This window comes from Nannobrachium achirus (assembly GCF_963921795.1).
Source record: "Nannobrachium achirus genome assembly, chromosome: 23".
Taxonomy (NCBI): domain Eukaryota; kingdom Metazoa; phylum Chordata; class Actinopteri; order Myctophiformes; family Myctophidae; genus Nannobrachium; species Nannobrachium achirus.
In genome coordinates this window covers 10,576,454-10,595,202 of record NC_137830.1, presented here as the reverse complement: position 1 = coordinate 10,595,202, position 18,749 = coordinate 10,576,454, and the positions used below count along the sequence as shown (strand labels likewise).

Here is an 18,749-nt window from a genome sequence, read left to right as displayed (position 1 = left end):
TACAGAAACCCTTAACACGCTTAGACCTTGAAATGCATCTGTTAACCATAATTTTATGCTATTAAGCTATTAAAAAAATAGCAGATCTACAAGCTCACAGTGCGGCACCGAGTGCCGCGCTGCGAGCTTGTAGATCTGCTATTTTCTTTTTAAATCGACTTTGTGCAAATCTTTGAATATATATTTTTCAAACCAAACTCAAATCTCTGCTTCTGGGTGGGGGTCCCTCGACCAACATGTTTTGAGATGGGGGTCTATGGCCAAATACATGTAATTTTGGGGGTCCTGGACATGAAAAGATTTGAGTACCAGTGATTATAGAAACATGAGTTTTCTCAAAAAAAACTTAGAAGGATTTAGAAGATATTTATATAATCGAATCAATATCATTCAGACTTTCTCACACAAATTGTAATGATTTTTCAAAGAAAGAAAAAAATAGCAGATCTACAAGCTCATAACGTGGCACTCGGTGCCGCGCTATGAGCTTGTATATATGCTATATATGCTATATGCTATATATGCTAAAGTCTAAAATAAAGGTTTTAAAGCGGTTAAAATCTAAGGTGTCACAGACGCGTTACAGTTCTAAATGCGTTAATAGCGCTCTATACAGTTTGTCAGGCTCGTGGAATGCAAATAAACACGATATTGAAGGTCCTGTGTAGTCTGTGAGATCCGGCTGATGCTGTGACTTAGATTACAGGTCTCTGTGAACAGTTTGATAATAAGCCCGCCGGAAATAATCACCTAATGTCCCATCATTTCCATATTACCCTGGAATTCATGCAAAGGGCTTTCCGTACTGAAAAGGATGTTCCCCAAGTATACAAGGTGAAAATGACTCTAATTTGTGGAGGAAGGGAAAGCTAAACGGCGTTGACGGTGATTTCAGACTTCAAGTCTGTTTTTCTCCTATAAAATCTGAGATTATTTGAGTCATGAAACGGAGAAAAGATGTCTTGTACCCTGACAAAAGTGGATGGCATTTTTGGTATTAATCTTTGGCAAGACACAAGCCTATTGGACTGGAAGTGAAGTACAATGTTAAGGTATTTGTACTTTACACGAGTATATCCTATTTCCAATACTTTTACGTCTACTTTCCACTACATCTCGAATTCAAATATTGCACTTTTAATCCACTACAATTATTTGAAAATGTAGTTACTAGTACTACCATTACAAGACATTAACAACTTCAGCCCTATATACATTTCGGCCATTTGAAAATAGCAGATCTACAAGCTCACAATGTGTTGCATCGCGACACATTGTGAGCTTGTAGATCTGCTATTTTCAAAAATAAATTTGAAAACATGAAATGGGACATTCTGCATAAAGAGTAGGCAACTTTCTACTTTTGGTACTTTAAGTACATTTCTATGCCAATACTTTTGTACTTTTACTGAAGTACATTTATCCGGACTTTCACTTGTAACAGACTTTTTTTCCACCACTGAAGAAGCTGTCTTTGTCAGGATTCAGGAAGGCAGTCATTTTGTCATTATGGTTTGAGACGGTGTTTCATCACCTTGTTGACCCCTGGTGAGGCCATTTTGTTTGTTTGCAGAAGGATCGGTCTCCTAGCAACCATACGACCAACTGAAAACAGTGAAAGACTAAATAATTAATCTGTGTTACCGCGTTCTCTTTGTCTCTGTCTTCTTTTTCTGTCGCTTTCTCTCCTTCTACTCCGTCACTGTATCACTGGGGCGGCATTGGCTCAGGGGTAGAGAAACCGTCATTAGAACACAGAGGGTTCCCGAAGGGTTCCCATGCAGTTTGAACCCGGGCTCCCCCTGAGTTAGTGTGGAAGAGTCCTTGAGCAAGACTCTGAACCCCTAGTTGCTCCTGATGAGCAGGTTGGTGCCTTGCATGGTTTCCTCCACCATCGGTGTATGAATGTGTTTGTGAATGGGTGAATGTAATGCATAAGGGTGTAACTGCATCGAAATATAGTTTTTAATTAAAAAATAGTATATCGAAATGAAAACAGCTAAAATCGAATCATATCGTTTGATTTTGTATCGTATCGAATCGGTAGTGCAAATAATCGATTGTATCGATACTACCTACTTGTGCATTGTATTTAGCATTTTTAAGAAGAAAAAATGTAAAGGAGGGGTTTAATTACTTTTCCTTTCCATATAGGTACACTTGTCTATCGATACATGTGTGTAATCTCTGGGTTCATGTCAAGGTGCAGGTTTGTCCAAATGTGTTCAAATACAATGTCCATGTATTTGCCAGATAATCAGTGTGTTTACTTATTTATATCCATAATAATACATGTTTCCCTTAAAAACCTGCACTATCCACTGCACTATCCACTTTTCACTTTGCTAAATAGTTACTATATCGATTTTAAATCATTGAATCAAATCGTATCGTTTAGCCATGAATTAACCAATATCGTCCATGTATTGTATTGTCAACCTGCATTTATCGTGATATGTATCGAATCGCTATTAAAATGTATCGTTACACCCCTAGTAATGCGCAATCTCTGTATATAGTCAGGGGTAATATTAAAAAGTCACGGAATAAATTCCTTACCAAAAACTGTCTTCACCAATGTGTTTGTAAAGGTGTCTAGTAACACATCTCACAAAGACTGTTTCCCTAGGAGTATCCTTGATAGCTGATGAAAGTTGGAGTCCCATTAACTTAACTATACAGGATACAAAATAAATATGACTCATCACTAAACCATAGTTTTCTGGGGCCGTTTTTAGCCCAAGGAATGTTTTTTTGTGCAAAACAAATGCTTGCAATGGATTCAGAATCATGAAAAAATCCTAGTTTGACCCCTCACATGCTACTTAAAGCATATTTATTTTGGTGTGTTTTATCCTGTATAGTTAATGGAACCCCAACTTTCATCGGCTGTCAAGGATTCTCCTAGGGAAACTGAATTTCAGTCTTTGTGAGATGTGTTACTAGACACCTTTACAAACACATTGGTGAAGACAGTTTTTGGTAAGGAATTTATTCCAGGATTTGACACTAGTTCTGAAGATATCCCGTGACTAATAGCGTCTTGGATAAAGGCGATATACAATAATGCACCATTTACCATTTACTGTCTCTCGTCTCACTTTCTTTTTTTCTTCTCCCAGTTTATCGTCTTATCTTTCTGCTCTCCCTCCCACATTCCACACGTGTAACCCTAACCTGCATATCATGGTATGGTATGGTATCTCTCTATCGGCTCAGAATCAGAATGGACTCCATTGTCACGACACAGTTTACAGGGGAAGTAGAAGTGGGCTGAAAACAAGATTCAGATAGATAGACGAGGAGCGAGGAGAAAAAACGCAGACTAGAAATGGGTCAAACAATCAAAGAGATAACACATACTATATGAACAGCAACAGCATACAGAATCTTTCCACCCATTAGAGACAATATGTAGCAGCATATGTACTGTATGTACATGATGTTTAGAACAATAGCATCATATTGCATGATATGTGTACTAACTGTAACGTGCCTTCAAATCGTTATCACGTTCCCAGACGTGTTAAGGGGAGCACTCACCGGCTTTGGACGGCCCGCGTCAAAACAGTCACCCCCATCTTTTTGCAATCAACATGTCCACACTGACGGCGTCTGACGCACGCAGGCGCACGTTCATGCCTCTCCGATACGCCTCTGTTCTATTTTCCAGGTGTTGCCGCGCAGTGAAAAATGTCTGCGCGCCGTCCGCAGCCGGTGTGTGTTCCCCTTTAGGCATCCCTAGGTGTTACAGTGCAACTGTCATCACATGAAAACTGTCACAGTAATTCATGAAAACGCATTCTTTATTAGCCTGCGATTTGTGTAATTTAGTAGTAACGTGTGCCATGTTGTTAGTGGGTAAAAGCACTATAGCTATATAATTATTAGCTACTTTTATGTTCGCCTGCAGACTCTTTTAAGTCTGCCCTGTGATTACAATCATCATATACATTATATAGGAGTGCTTGTTCTAACTACCACACATTGTTAATTGGTTTTATGATTGTTAATAATAGTAAATCATTAAGGGGGGGTAATCCATGTTGGCTTGTAATGTTAGGATGTCAGGTTTACTGTCTGACAATGATTTAACCCATTAAGAACGCATTATTATGCATTATTAATTTAACCATTATTTTATGCTTTAATTATAAATGAATAGCAGATCTACAAGCTCAAAGCGTGAACATTTGTGCAAGTATTTGAATATTTGACCCGATTCTATATGTCTTCTAAATCCTATCATCAGTGGTTCTTCTTTTTTCATGTCAAGGACCCCCGGGATTATATATTGACCGCGGACCCCCATCTCAAAATATGTTGTTCCAGGGACCCCCCCAGAAGCAATTTAGTAAAAAATGTTCGCTTTAAAAATAATAAATATTCAAAGAATTTTCACAATATTTCAAAAATAGCAGATCTACAAGCTCCCAGCACGGCAAGACGCCTGCAAGGTCATCGAGGCACTCGGTGCCGGGCTGTGAGCTTGTAGATCTGCTATATTGTAATAGTTAGCGCATAAAATATTGGTTAAAGTGGTTAAAACTAGTGTTGTAGTCGAGTCCACCTAAAGCGAGTCCAAGTCAAGTCCAAGTCATATGAGGTCCGAGTCGAGTCCGAGTCATGACCCCCTGGGAGGGGGCCGAGTCCGAGTCCAGTCCGAGACTGACGGGAGTCGAGTCCGAGTCGAGTCCGAGTCTGACGGGAGGCGAGACTGAATCGAGTCCCCAAAACCTGTTTTTTTTTTTTTTTAGGTAGGCTACAGAAAACAACCTTTTTTTGTTGTTGTTTTTGTTTAGTTGTTTTGGGGGAATGAGGGTTCTTTGTTCTTTATTAAAACAATAATAGGTCTCCTCAAATTACCTTTGGTTGCTGTGGTTTAGACAAGATGGAGGGATTATATCTCCAAACTGGCTTGGGAACGCCTCGGTATACTCCCTGAGGGAGTGGAGGAAGTTGCTCGGGATAAGGAAATCTGGAGGTCTCAGTTGGAACTGTTACCCCCGCGACCCGATTCCGGCTAAGCGTTTGATGCCGGTTCACAGCCAAAATATCCAGCTCCATGTAGCCGGCACCTTAGGTTTGAGGGCATTTTACAGTAGGCTACTCCATTGCTGAATGTGATGTTGTGAGCCAAATGCAATTGTAAATGTCTGCTCGTTTTTACATAATGACATCAATCAGATATGGTGAATGATGGATTCATTTATGTTCAGTCTCTCTCTAAATTAGTACCAGGGTTGGGAAGGTTACTTTTAAAAAGTATTCCTTACTTAAAGGTATTAACTAGTTACTGCCGCTACCATTTTTCCCAAACAGACATTAGAGTTGCTCCAATGAAAATGTTTCCCCCAGGCAGAGAACAAGTAGGCCTACTTTTGAGTGCCAATATAATAGTACAAATAAGACTTATACTGTAGTACAATATCCCAAATCACAGGCGATGATTATCCAGTCTAATGTCATGATATTAAAAAAATAATATTAATTACAAAATAATTATACTAATGTAGTCTAGGCTATAACATTTTAAACATTGCTGTTTTAGCTCTGTCGTTGTAATAGAGCTGCATGATTATGGCAAAACTTATTAAACAAAATGTTATCTTAATGAAAAACTATTTTATTTTGACCAAAAATAAATTATTAGTTTCCCCATTCAAACACATTACATGCCTTTTTGCATTTCATTATTTAAGGTGATAAATACCTTATATCATTTTAGTCTGATGCCTGTCAAACAATGCAAAAAATACCCCATGTCACTGTTGTTTTGATTTGTCTCAATCAGTGTAGCCTACTTTGTTAAACTTTCGGACGAGGCTTGCTTAACGAGTATTAATAGTTTACAGCTGGAAAGAAAACAAGACGTTGCATCTTAATCCAGCAGTGCGCGTGGATGATTTAAACTACACACAACGTCGTGTTTGGAAGCTGTTTACTACACTATGGAATTATTTATTTGGAACACAACACAAGGATATACTGCAGGTAGGAGAAAAGAAAAGTAAAGTGGACTGTGTTCAGTGTTGTCTGCTGGCTGCCGCTGCAGGGGCTCAGTGTGTGTGTGTGTGTGCGTGTGTGTGTGTGTGTGTGTGCGTGCGTGCTACAGTAGTGCGTGTGCTTATCAGATGCGCGTCAGATAGCCTATGCTGCATTACTTAACGCTCTTAATGTTAACGTTAATGGGCTCCTCAACATATGGATATACATTTCTTCCTTTGCATTGTACTGACTTGACTTGACTCGAGTGGACTCGGCGGGGGGCGAGTCCCGAGTCAAATGGTCCGAGACCGAGACGAGACCGAGTCAATGAAAAATTGGACTCGAGTCCTGACTCGAGATGAGTCATTGACTCGAGTACTACAACACTAGTTAAAACTTTCCAGCCTGGTCTTAAGAGTTTCATGAGATCATATGTAAACAAAATAATTTCTAGTGTTTTTTGACGGTGTTGTTTTCCAGGAATGTAAGCTCAGCAGGCCCAGACGGAAGGAAAGCCATGAGAGAATGTGACAATCTAATAGACTCTCTGGTCTACTACATCAGAAGGACCATCGCTGACTACAAACCAGATGATAAGGTACCTTTATACCAAACTTTATATATATAGCCTATATATATACTGTATATAAAGCCTATATATAGGCACCCCTACATTATATTCAACTAACCCTTTGAAAACCCCTGATTTCATGGGAGAGTTTTCCCTGCATTTAGCTTTAAACCCACCAAAACAAGCGTTGCTCGCTCTCTTTATCGTGCATGGAGTTTTGTGTGCAACTGTTCTCGCCACACCTGGTCACGGCGGGAAGTCTGATCAATGTGCTTCAATGAGAATGTGCACAGAAAAGCGTATTTTTCTGCACGGAGTGGAAAAAAATTAAGAAAATCTGCGTCAGTCATTCATTAACCCTTAAGTTCTGTTCATTTTCATTTGGAAAAAAAAAGGTAGAAGTTAAACATTTTTCCACCTGAAACTCACTGGCCTTAAAGATTCTTCTGAGATGAACATGTAAAAAATATATTTTTGCACTACACCCATGCTACACCCCCTCATATTTTTTGAACCTTAAGTGCTGTTCGGGTCATTTTGACCCGGAAGCACAGATGCACAGAAATACACAGTATTATGCCAAAACACAGACACACAGTCACCCCCACTTCTAACACCCCCCTTCCGAAGCCCCCCCCCCCCCTACACACACAAACACCTCCCCCCCACACCTAAGCCCCCCTCCCCTGATGCACAGAAATACAAGGAATCATGTACAAACACAGATACACAATCACCCCCGGCCTAACCCCTTCCACCCCTCCCCCCTCCAACCCCCCTCACCTCACCTCACCTCACCCTTACCCCCTCCCCTCCAAACCCCCTAACCCAACCCCACATACCTCCCACCACCCCCCTCCCCCCCACCACCCCAGATGCACAGAAATAAAAGAAAGCATGTATACTAACACAGACGCACAGTCACCTCCTTCCCCCCATCCTCCCCCCTCCTATCGCCCTCACCCCCCCCCCCCACACCCTTCACCCCCTCTCCTCCTCATCCCTCCCCTCCCCTCCTCACCCCTCACCCTCACCCTCACCCCTCACTTATCTGAAGTTTTCCTTGTGACTGTACTGTATCTTAGTGGAAATTTTACATTATTTTACATAAACATAAGGTGCTGTAAAGTACCACTGTAATTCAGGGGTGCTGTGGATGAAAATGTTGTTTACAGGGGTGCCCTGAGACCAAAGTGTTTGAAAACCTCTGTCCTAGTGTATACGTTCAAGTGTATATTCATATGTGACGTTCATGTGTGTTCACATGTGTGTTCAGCTCTATGTGAGAATGATGTCCTGTTCTTGAACCACAAGTATTCAAGTAATGGGCATGTTGGAAAAATAAAATAAAAATGTTCATAAAAACATTGTCTGATTTAAAATATTTCCTATAAGCATGAGCAATATTGCCCAGTATTAAATAAAGTAGTTTTTTTACATGAATTTCAGCTAAATCAGTAAAAACGCCTAGCTCTTTCAGTGTTTAATGTGATATAGCAAAGCAGAAATGCAAACATTTACCATATATATATCATATGAATTGTTTGGTATTGAGTCAAAGTCAATGTATCATGATGATTTGTTAAGTTAAAATGTATTTAATGTTGTTGTTTTTTTTAAACCAAATATCCCCCGGGTCAAAATGACCCGAACAGAACGAAGGTGTAGTGAATCTGAACAGAACTTAAGGGTTAAGATGGGTGGGGAAAAAGCAGTAGGCCTGTGTCGCTCCCCGTCTCTCCCCATTTCTTTTCGGTCTACTGTTCTATCAATAAAGGCATAAAAAAAAAACCCTTAACATAATCTTAAAGAAAAAAAAAGAAAAGAAAAAAAAATCAAGTAGTCACTTGTGACTAAACTGAAGTGATATTGATGTAGTGATAATGATGAATTCCAAATATGATCAAAGTATTCTGAGGTACCACCTGGACTGGCCTCACGACACCCTAGGGTGACACGGCACCCACTTTGGGAAACCCTGTCCTATCAACCTATCCTATTAACCTGTAGTCCTAGAGAACTCTGTGTGTATCCTATCCACCAGTCCTATCAACCTGTCTCCTCTCCAGTCCATAGAGAACTGTGTGTGTATCCTATCAACCTGTCCTATCAACCTGTCTCCTCTCCAGTCCATAGAGAACTGTGTGTGTATCCTATCAACCTGTCCTATCAACCTGTCTCCTCTCCAGTCCATAGAGAACTGTGTGTGTATCCTATCAACCTATCCTATCAACGTGTCTCCTCTCCAGTCCATAGAGAACTGTGTGTGTATCCTATCAACCTGTCTCCTCTCCAGTCCATAGAGAACTGTGTGTGCATCCTACACAACCTGTCCTACCAGATCGAGGCGGAGCTTCCCCAGAAGTACCTGACTGACCTGGGACAGTCCCGCCTGAGCCTCATGGCCCCCAGGGCCAAGAACACTGGCTGCTTCAGCCAGCGCAGTGCTAAGATCACTGAGGTACAGTTACCTGTTCACACTCAAGGCTCTCATTGATTGATTGGATACTTTTACAAGTAAGACACCTGACCTAGGTCAAGTGACCTCGACCTAAAGGGCAAGGTTGCACCATGTCTTGGCCATCTGGCCAGTGATGTATATCGGACCAGTTACCACCACCAGTTGGAGATCCATGTACTGTATATGGAGATATTCTGTGAGACCCCAAACATGCATACTCAGTTATTTGTTAAGTGAAAGTCCTATGACGTCCCATGACCTGAGGCCACAGTGGCCTTAATTCCCCAGCAGCTGACTGTACCACTTTCTCCTCTGTCTCTTTCTTGTCAATATGTAGACACCAGTGTATTTTGTTGAGTCCCCATTTTTAAACCAATCCAGTGTCTTTGATTTGTGCAGGGCTGAGCATGGATCAGATTGTAAATACCAATCTATTAATTTCACAGCAGATAGTCTACATTTTACATTTAAAATAATCCTTAACTCTTAAATTCAATTAATTATTTCAATGGACTAAGAATTCCAGGCCTGGTGTCATCACAGAAATGCTAGTCCTTTTCCCCCCCATCACTGACAATCACTATAATCTCCCCATGACCTGCTGTTTGCTGCGTGTAGAGCGTGGAGCGACAGCTCCCCCTGCTGGAGGAGAGGTCCAACCCCTGTGGCGTGGAGTGGCTGTGGAGCCCCATCACAGTGAGGATGTACCTGTCCCTGATGGCCTGCAGTGGGCGCCACTGCACCCAGGAGGCGGCCGTGGGAGCGCTGCAGAACATCACCGCGGGCAACGGCAGGGTAGGAGGGATGGAGGGATGGATATTTAATTGTACGACAAATGGCAAAAGTAGCCAATCTGCAAGCGACGCGTCACATCTTCTTGGCACGTTGTGAGCTTGCAGATCTGCTATTTTTGCATTTGTATTTTGTTTTACGTTAAATTGAAAAAGATAAATATGACACATACATATCAAATATAGTTTGTTATAGCAGTTTGTTTTGGCAACGATAAACAATAAAAGTATGTTGAGTGTGTGCGCGCGTGTGTGTGTGTGTGTGTGTGTGTGTGTGTGTGTGTGTGTGTGTGTGTGTGTGTGTGTGTGTGTGTGTGTGTGTGTGTGTGTGTGTGTGTGTAGGTGACTGAGGCCATTGCTCACACCATAGTGCAGAGAGAGAACGGCCTCCAGCAGGTGAAGAGGATGTTAGAACAGGGAGAGAGCGACGTGCGGAGGATGGCCGTCTCTCTGCTGAAGAACCTGTCACGCTACAGAGAGCTGCATGCTGACATAGGTTAGTATTCATAAGAACCTGTCACGCTACAGAGAGCTGCATAAGAACACTACATGTCAACCCATTAAAACCTGAGGCCGATAATACAAATGCCTTCTAAATCAGCAGTTGTAAAAAAAATAAAAAAAGCAAAGTAAAAACAAAATAGTGGATGTACAAACTTGCAGCGCGGCACAAAGAATGCTTTTTATTATATATTAGTTTGTCCAAGATCAGAGTGAATGACAGGCAGGACTATCTACCTCCAGATAAAATGTCCTTTCTTTTGACGTTTTAATGAACTAATAGTCCTACACACAATGCTTACTCAACCATTATCTACATCTTTAACATTTAATTACACCCTCGGTTCTGTCGGTATTCAGTTATGTCACACAATAGCAATATACAGTAGTTTGTTTTGTAACTATATCCCCGTCGCTAGGATGGTTTTCTGTGCATATTGGGGACCTGATGATCTGTCTTTGTGATATGTTTGATATGGTTATTATGTGGTGTTGTTTGTTTGATCAGACTTGTGAAGCCAATTTCCCCTCTTGGTCAATAAAGATTATTAAGTAACAAAGGTAGTCTGTTGCCAGTTCCAGTTCTTGAATGATTTATTGATTATGTTCTGGACTACCATATCATGGCTTATAGAATTATCATTATACATATTTCTTTTACTTTTAAAGTCAAACAGGTGTTGCCAGAGCTGTTGGGGATGCTGATGAACTCTTTATGCTTTTGCTATTGAAAAAATAGCAGATATACAAGCTCACAGCGCGGCACCGAATGCCGCGCTGCGATCTTGTAGATCTGCTATATTTCAAAAACTTGGAAAATATTTGCTTTATTTATTTATTTATTTTTAAATCTTTTACTTCTAAAGTGAAACAGGTGTTGCCAGATGTGGTGGGGATGCTGCCCAACTCGGACACAGGGGCGGAGCTTCCCACGGAGGTGACGGTGTCCCTGCTCCACGTGCTGATCAACCTGAGCCAGAACCACACGCTCAACGTCAGGGCCATCGTCAACCACGCTGCGCTGCCCAAGATCATCAACATCAGCACCAAGGACAGCGGGTCAGCAAGAGTCACTTCATCTCTGAGCGTTAACAACAATGTTTAACACTTTTACTGCCACAGTTTTGCCATAACTAATGTAGATTAAATGCCCTGGTCTTTTTCCTATAGTATATACCTGATTCCCGGGGGCTCTGTGTGCACAGCATGTGACCATTGTGCGCGCGGGGTTCCCGTTCACGGGGACTGCTCCATAGGTCGAACTCCCGTTGGGTCGAACAGCGTCGGCAGGTTAAATAATCACCCGCGAGCGTCGGCAGGTTAGATAGACTGAGGTTAGAATTAGGGTTTGGGTTAGAGCTTGGTGGTCGATCCAAAGGGTGTTCGACCTAATGACATGTTACCCCCGTTCACGGCCGACAAAAGTTATTTCATGCGGAGAAGAAAAAATAAAACCGCAACGATCCGTCAGTTATGGCTTGTGACCATCGGTCCGATATTCAGTTCAGTGACCATGGAGCTAAAGAATGGTTCAGAAGCTGTGTTCACGTTAGCTCTCCCATTGGAATGAATAGACTCCAAACTGCTTACGGGAATGAATACCACAGGAAGTGTTGTTTCAGCTACTGCTTTGTCTTTTTCTCGCTTCAAATGCATTCAAAAACATTCTTGAGAGCAGCGTTTAGCTGTAAATGACATTGTGCGTTTGTTTACGTGGCTGCCATGGTGTATATGGCATCAAATCAAGCAGCGCAGCCAGGCGTTCTGAGTCTTCGATTAGACAGAAGCCTGTTATCGAGCTGTGCGCTCATTATCTATAAATAACACACCTGCTGGATCCAGCGTTTGACCAGAAGCAAGCATTCAACCGAGCCGCGTAATGAAGTTGGTTGATATTCTGAATTCTGGATTACATTGTGTTGATTAATTGATGTATTTAAAAGGTTGTTCTTGTGTTTCAGCTACGGTCCAACCAGGGCAGGCCAGGCAGCGTGTATCTTACTGCACAGCATGTGGAGCCATGCTGAACTCCATGGAGCCTATAGGAAGGTTAGCTCTCCTACACACACACGCACGGCGTCGCACGCACGCACACACACACACACACACACACACACACACACACACACACACACACACACACACACACACACACACACACACACACACACACACACACACCCCTCCATGGAGCGTATAGGAAGGTTAGCTCTCCTACACACACACAGGGGTGTCACAAGGGGGGAAAGTGGGACTGAGTTACTAGGGCCCAAGGTGGAGGGGCCTGGGATTATTTTATACTTTAGCTCTTGAAAAATAGCAGACCTACAAGCTCACAGCGTGGCACCAAGTGCTGCGCTGCAAGCTTGTAGATCTGCTATTTTTGAAAAGTTGTGAATATGTGTGCAAAGCTCTGAATATATGTATTATTTTTTAAGCAAACATTTGTAACTCAAATTTTGCTTCTGGGGGGGGCCCTGGAAATAAATATTTTGAGATTGGGGGTACTTCACAAGAAAATGTTTGAGCACCACTGACATCGAAACATAGGTTTTTCAAAAAAACCTTAGAAGGATTTGAAATATTCAAAGAATTTTCAAGATTTTTCAAAAAATAGCAGCATCTACAAGCTTGTAAGTGCTTGTATATCTGCTATTTTTCAATAGTTAAAGCACAAAATAATGCGTTCCCAGTCTAAATGGGTTAAACCCCCTCCCCCTATGAAGAACATTCCTGTGGGGCCTGCAGTGAATCCTTGTACCCAGGGCCCAGAATTTGTTGCAACACCCCTGCGTGCATTCCTTTTGGTGAAAACACATGCATGCCTTTTGGTGAAAATATGGAAATTAGCAGACCTCCAAGCTCACACGTTGTGAGCTTGGAGGCCGGCTCTTCTCGGTGCTATACTTGAACTCTGTATATGTAACTATACTCTGCTGGAGCAACACAGAGCCATGGGAGAGCACATGCTGCACATTCTGTGATTAAGAAATTGCCCCTCTATACTTGGCCAACTCTACTTTCCCATTACTCTAAATCTCTTCACCGGTAATGGCAGATCCACCAGCTTACACACTTCCATGCCAGTTTTGACCAGGGTGTAGCCCCGGATAGGGATTCTAGGGTTTTTGTGGTTGAAATGTATAGTCAAGTCTTAGGAATTCACAGAAACACATTCAAAAGAACAGATTGAACGATGCAGCCTCTGCTTGCACCTAGCTATGGGACGATATGAAAATGTCATGTCACGATTATTGTGACCAAATAAATTGCGGTTTACGATATTATCGCGATAACCAAAAATAATATATCCCCATCATCCATTATCCTGGGGTGGAACATTTGCCAAATTTGCCAATTGCTGATCTACAAGCTCACAACACATCGCATGGCAGCGCATTGTGAGCTTATAGATCAGCTATTTTTTGGCAAAGAGATTCGGTAGAGGGTGAAAAAGTATCAAGTACGTTATTTACATGTCCGATTTACCAATTATAGAGGGTTTAAATTCCGGATATGCAGCTTGGTAAATTAATTAATCTCAGTGCATGACGGAGGATGATTTAACGATAAATCGCCACGATAAGATTATCGTGAGTGTTTTTATCACTATAAAAATTATAATAGCGATTATCGTCCCATCCCTACTGTCATCTCATCTCCTATCATCGCTCTCTGTCTCCCTCTACAGGCCGGCTACAGGAAGTCAGATTTCATCAACTCTCGCTCCACGAAGGCGGTGAACTCATCCCGCGACTAAGCAGCAGGAAGACTGACTCGGGCAAGACCGAGGCTCCCAACGCATTAGTCAACGTTTACACTTAAGGTCCCACATCACTCAATGCACTGTTCTCGTCAAGGCGGAGCATCTGCGCAGCTGCAACTCACAGGCTATGCATTTCTGAAAATGGAATACTTTGACCTTTTTGAAATGTTCTCGGGTGTTTTTATAAACCAGACTTTTTTCAAAACATTTGTGGAGATAACGTGTAAAGAGGTGAGACATTCACCGTTTGTTTGCTTTTTAAAATGTGTTTTGGGGGCTTTTATGCCTTTATTGATAGGACAGAAGACTCACAGGACCAGGGACGTGCAAAGAATGTTAGAGAGGCAGGGTCTGGACGTTCCAAAAGGGCCTTTTTGGTGGAAGCACCAAAAATAGCCGACCTCCAAGCTCACAACGCATCGCGGTGCGACGTGTTGTGAGCTTGGAGGTCGGCTATTTTCGGTGTGTGAAACCCCACTGAACTAAACACAACCAAGTCAACACTGGAGATGTGGCGTAACGGCATGGATTTCTACACCGAGAGGGCAATTCTTTCAACTTAAGACGTTGCATTCAAGTTCAGGAGAGTTTTGACAAGGAGATTCTATTGAATGCTGCCTTCAGGTATGGCATGGAAAGAGGGCATTTGCATTTCTTTCACCATAGTAAAAAATGCATTTATGGTCTGGAAAGGGCAGTTTTTACAGACAGATGAAAGGGCACAGGCTCAAGCCCCCTTTGATGTCTATGTGTGCACGTGCCTGGAGATGGGGAGAGACACGCAGCAAATGTCGTGTCGGGAACGGGACTCGAACCCGCGGCACGATGGGGTATGCGCATAGACTGCTAGGCCAGTGGGCGCCCCCGACATTCACCGGTGGTGTGGGGGCAGTAAAAACATCACGACGCACGTATGTAGCAGCTGATGAGCGATGGCTTCACGACAGCTTAGAGTCTGAGCTCGAAATGTTGTTGACCCATATGAAGAAGGGGGGTGAAATTACTAAACAGATCTATTCATCAACATTAGGTTGAGGTGAGCTTGTAGATCTGCTATTTCCACCATTTTTTTAAATGTTTGAAAATATATGAACTTTTTCCAACGTGGAAACGATTATGACGATTATGGCAAATTATGTCAAATAATTGCGATTAGACAATTATGTAATATTTGTGACAGGCCTGTTTAGGTATAGGTATATGAACCTGTTAAACTGCTAAAAATAGAAAGTCTGACCCCCAATATAAATTAGCTAAATAGATCTAGTCTAATAGAATGGTCTAATAGAGAAAACAATGAACCAAATATGTTATTTTTGATGTTATAAATATGGAACACAGACCGGTTTATGTTGGGTGCTTTTTTCCATAGGCCTACATCTCTTGTGTTTCAACTCCACAGAAACAAAATGGCGGCAGCTAGATAATTAAGACCAGCGGTGCTCAATTGTATCGTTATTATTGCACTGGGTTCTGACTTTGAGCTCAACTTGACTCTCCAGTCCTCATGGGAAATGAGGATGAGGATCACCACCGCTTTATAGTGTGCATCTCCAAGAAATCTGTCATGAATAGCACCAAAATGTCCTTTATACTAAAGCAGGGCTCTTCAATGTTTTCAGGCCAGGGACCCCTTAGCTGAGAGAGAGATGAAGCAGGGACCCCCACAACCTTTTCATAGATTCCATACAGTTTCATTGTTTGACAGCACAATCGTCAGTGTATTTTGGATTCATGTACATTTTCACCTTCACCTTTCACTCTGTACTTAGTCTGCTCTTTTCCCCCTCTACACCAAAGCTCTTTGCCGAAAATAGCCGATCTACAAGCTCACAACACCTCGCAGCACGAGGCGTTGTGAGCTTGTAGATCTGTTATTTTTTTCTAAAGTTCTTAGAATATGGACGCTGGGATTCAAGTGGTTCAACAAGGAGGAAAAAAAGTTTTGGCGGGCCCCCTGTAGTAACTCTGAAGACCCCTGTACTAAAGCATTTATGAAGGATGAAAGCTTACGAAGGAAAATAGTTGATGTTGATGAGCTATAATGCATCATGTGTATGCCTCTGGTCTTACTGTATAAATTCCTTTTATCAATACTTGCCTGTTTATTTTTGAAGCGGTGAAAGCCGCTTCCAAGGAGTGGCTTTGTGTGTCCCATGTGTGTCCCCCACGTCCATATATGGTCATTTCAGAATGAACAGGTTTTATCTGTCCCGTACGTCCAGAATATGTGTGTAGTGTCCGTCCCGGTCTGATGATTGGATGATTAAAAATGTCCAATGAGACCATACTTTGAGGATTGGTCAAGCTTCACATGACAATTCGGCCCTCCAGATAAAATCATTCAGAATTCAGAATTCTGAGCTCTGGAACTCTAGAACACATGCCGCTTCACTTCGAACCGAATGCATATACAGAGTTCATAGCTCTAGAATACATAGAATAAAAGTTGATTTTTATTCTTTAATTACATTTCTTTATTGCAAAACAAGACATTGTGTGTCTACACCTGCCTATTCAAGGGAGAACATTCTGTGAAAATGTTGTGTGTAGTGCAAAGATAGGATATGTATCCCAGCAAGCGTGGTCAGGACCTGGACCAATCAGTGACGTCTCGATTGGGGCCAGATCAATTCTAACCATGACTAGTCAGATCTGGCCAAATAAACCAAAATAAATCCTGCCCACGAAAACTGACGTCCTGGTCAGATATGTCCCAGAAAATTACCGTATATGCTCATATTTCAACTAACATTACAAACGATAACAATAATCCTGTCAAATAAAAAAGTCCATATGACGTCCTGGTAATGACGTCAAGATCATCCCCATACTTATACGCTAAATCCACGGACCGGGTCGCTAAATCGACCGACCGGGACGCTAATTCCACCGACCGGGACGCTAAATCCACCGACCGGGACGCTAAATCCACCGACCGGGTAGGTAAATCCACCGACCGGGGTCGCTTATCCACCGACCGGGCTACTAACCCTAACCCTAACCCTAAACTTAACCTCAGTAACCGTACCTCAGTAACTAACCTGCCGACGCAACCTACCGACCGGGTCGCTAGATCTACCGACCGGGGCGCACAATCTACTGACCGGGTCGCTAGATCTACCAATCGGGTCGCTAAATCTACCGACCTAAAACTGCAGGCCGGTCGCTATAGATTTAGCGACCCGGTCGGTCGATTTAGCGGCACGGTCGGTGATTTACCGGCCCGGTCGGTTGATTTAGCGACCTGGTCGCTGAAAACTACCGACCACGTTGCGACCCGGTTGTAGGTCGCTAAATGATCTCGCTCCTACTGCTAATGCCATGGCACCCTGCAACCTACCGTCACAACAATTACAGATTTTTCATTTTTGATCAGTCTTATGGCATCACATCAATACAGCATGGAATTGTGGACAAAATCTTATCCAACAACAACAAAATATTCTACATTTTGTGGCTCAAATGGGTGCCATGGCATTGGTCCAAAACCTCATTGTTCCTACATCCCATTAGTCAGAATCTGGTGAAAAATACTATGCCTAAACCTAACCCTAACCTCAGTAAAATTATGCCTAAACCTAACCCTAACCCTAACCTCAGTAAAACCAGGGGCGTTTTCATGTAGAAAGCTGTCCCACCTATCAATTTTGGCAAAAAAATAAATAAAAGAAAGTTTTGTGTTTTGTGTGATCGTCTTGCTTAATATGAATAAATGAACAGTAGGCTACTTTACAACTGTCGCTCGCATGATGCATCTACACTAGCAGCAGTTGGCTACTGTGTGTTTGGAGGGGGAGTGTTAGTTTATATTTGGAAATGTTTTGTTGGGATGAAGTGCAGCTGGGAACTCGATGCATTGTATTAGCCTATAAATTATTGTTCATTGCTGCTGCCACCCACACCCGTTTTAACCCCCAAAAACCCTAATAATTTACAGAAATTGCCCTCGGGCACAAAGATCTTCCCAAACTGGGCCCATCCTGAAGTTGCCAGGCCCACCCTATTTCTCTGTTTTGGCCTCACCCCTGAGTAAACTATGCCTAAACCTAACCCTAACTAAATTCGGACTAATGAGATTTCTGACTTATGGGCAGTCCCAGCTCAAATGCCGAATACATAACAGAACTATATATGAAGAAGGTTGAAAAGCACAGACGTGAGGCATTGAGCAGTGCACTGCACGCACACACAGACGTGTCTGAAGCAGGGTATTGCGATCTCAGAAATCCATGTCGGCTCATTTTTATTTAAAAAGTAATATTTCCACAGGGACTCGCTGTGATTGCATCAATCCCAACCGGTGCGCTCTGGAGACGCCTCGCTGGATTTGAGGGTGAGATTTGATCACGCTTTAGTCAAAGTCAAATTAACATTCTCCTGCATAGTAATTATGGTTTTATATATTTTTTTTATTCTTATCTCTTGTGTATTGCTGCTGTCAGCCGAAGACCTTTGTGTCTCCTATCAAAGGAGATGCGATGCAAGTTTTAAAGACAAAACATGTTCGATCCAGTCGGGAGCGGAAACCACTCTACGTCATGTTGTAGTCCTAGATGGACTACACTTTGGCCGGAACTATCAAACTGGAAACAGTTTTAACCCAAAATAATTCCCCTGCGCTCAATGACATACTTTTAGGGCCTACCTAATAAACCCCTTGATGCAGCA

At 42.3% G+C, this 18,749-nt stretch overlaps 1 protein-coding gene across 1 annotated transcript in view; it reads left to right on the top strand.

Annotated features, from left to right (window-relative positions):
• The window catches only part of LOC308308748 (plakophilin-2-like), a gene marked incomplete at both ends in the record, with an annotated part of 33,747 nt that extends 19,675 nt beyond the window's left edge, over window positions 1–14,072 (top strand). The window contains 7 exons of the mRNA XM_080754201.1: window positions 6,469–6,586; window positions 8,856–9,020; window positions 9,639–9,815; window positions 10,154–10,307; window positions 11,179–11,371; window positions 12,274–12,361; window positions 14,004–14,072. Of these exons, the coding sequence (XP_080610327.1) occupies window positions 6,469–6,586; window positions 8,856–9,020; window positions 9,639–9,815; window positions 10,154–10,307; window positions 11,179–11,371; window positions 12,274–12,361; window positions 14,004–14,072 (964 nt within the window). The remainder of the gene's footprint in view (window positions 1–6,468; window positions 6,587–8,855; window positions 9,021–9,638; window positions 9,816–10,153; window positions 10,308–11,178; window positions 11,372–12,273; window positions 12,362–14,003) is intronic.
• Between the last annotated feature and the right edge of the window lie 4,677 nt (window positions 14,073–18,749).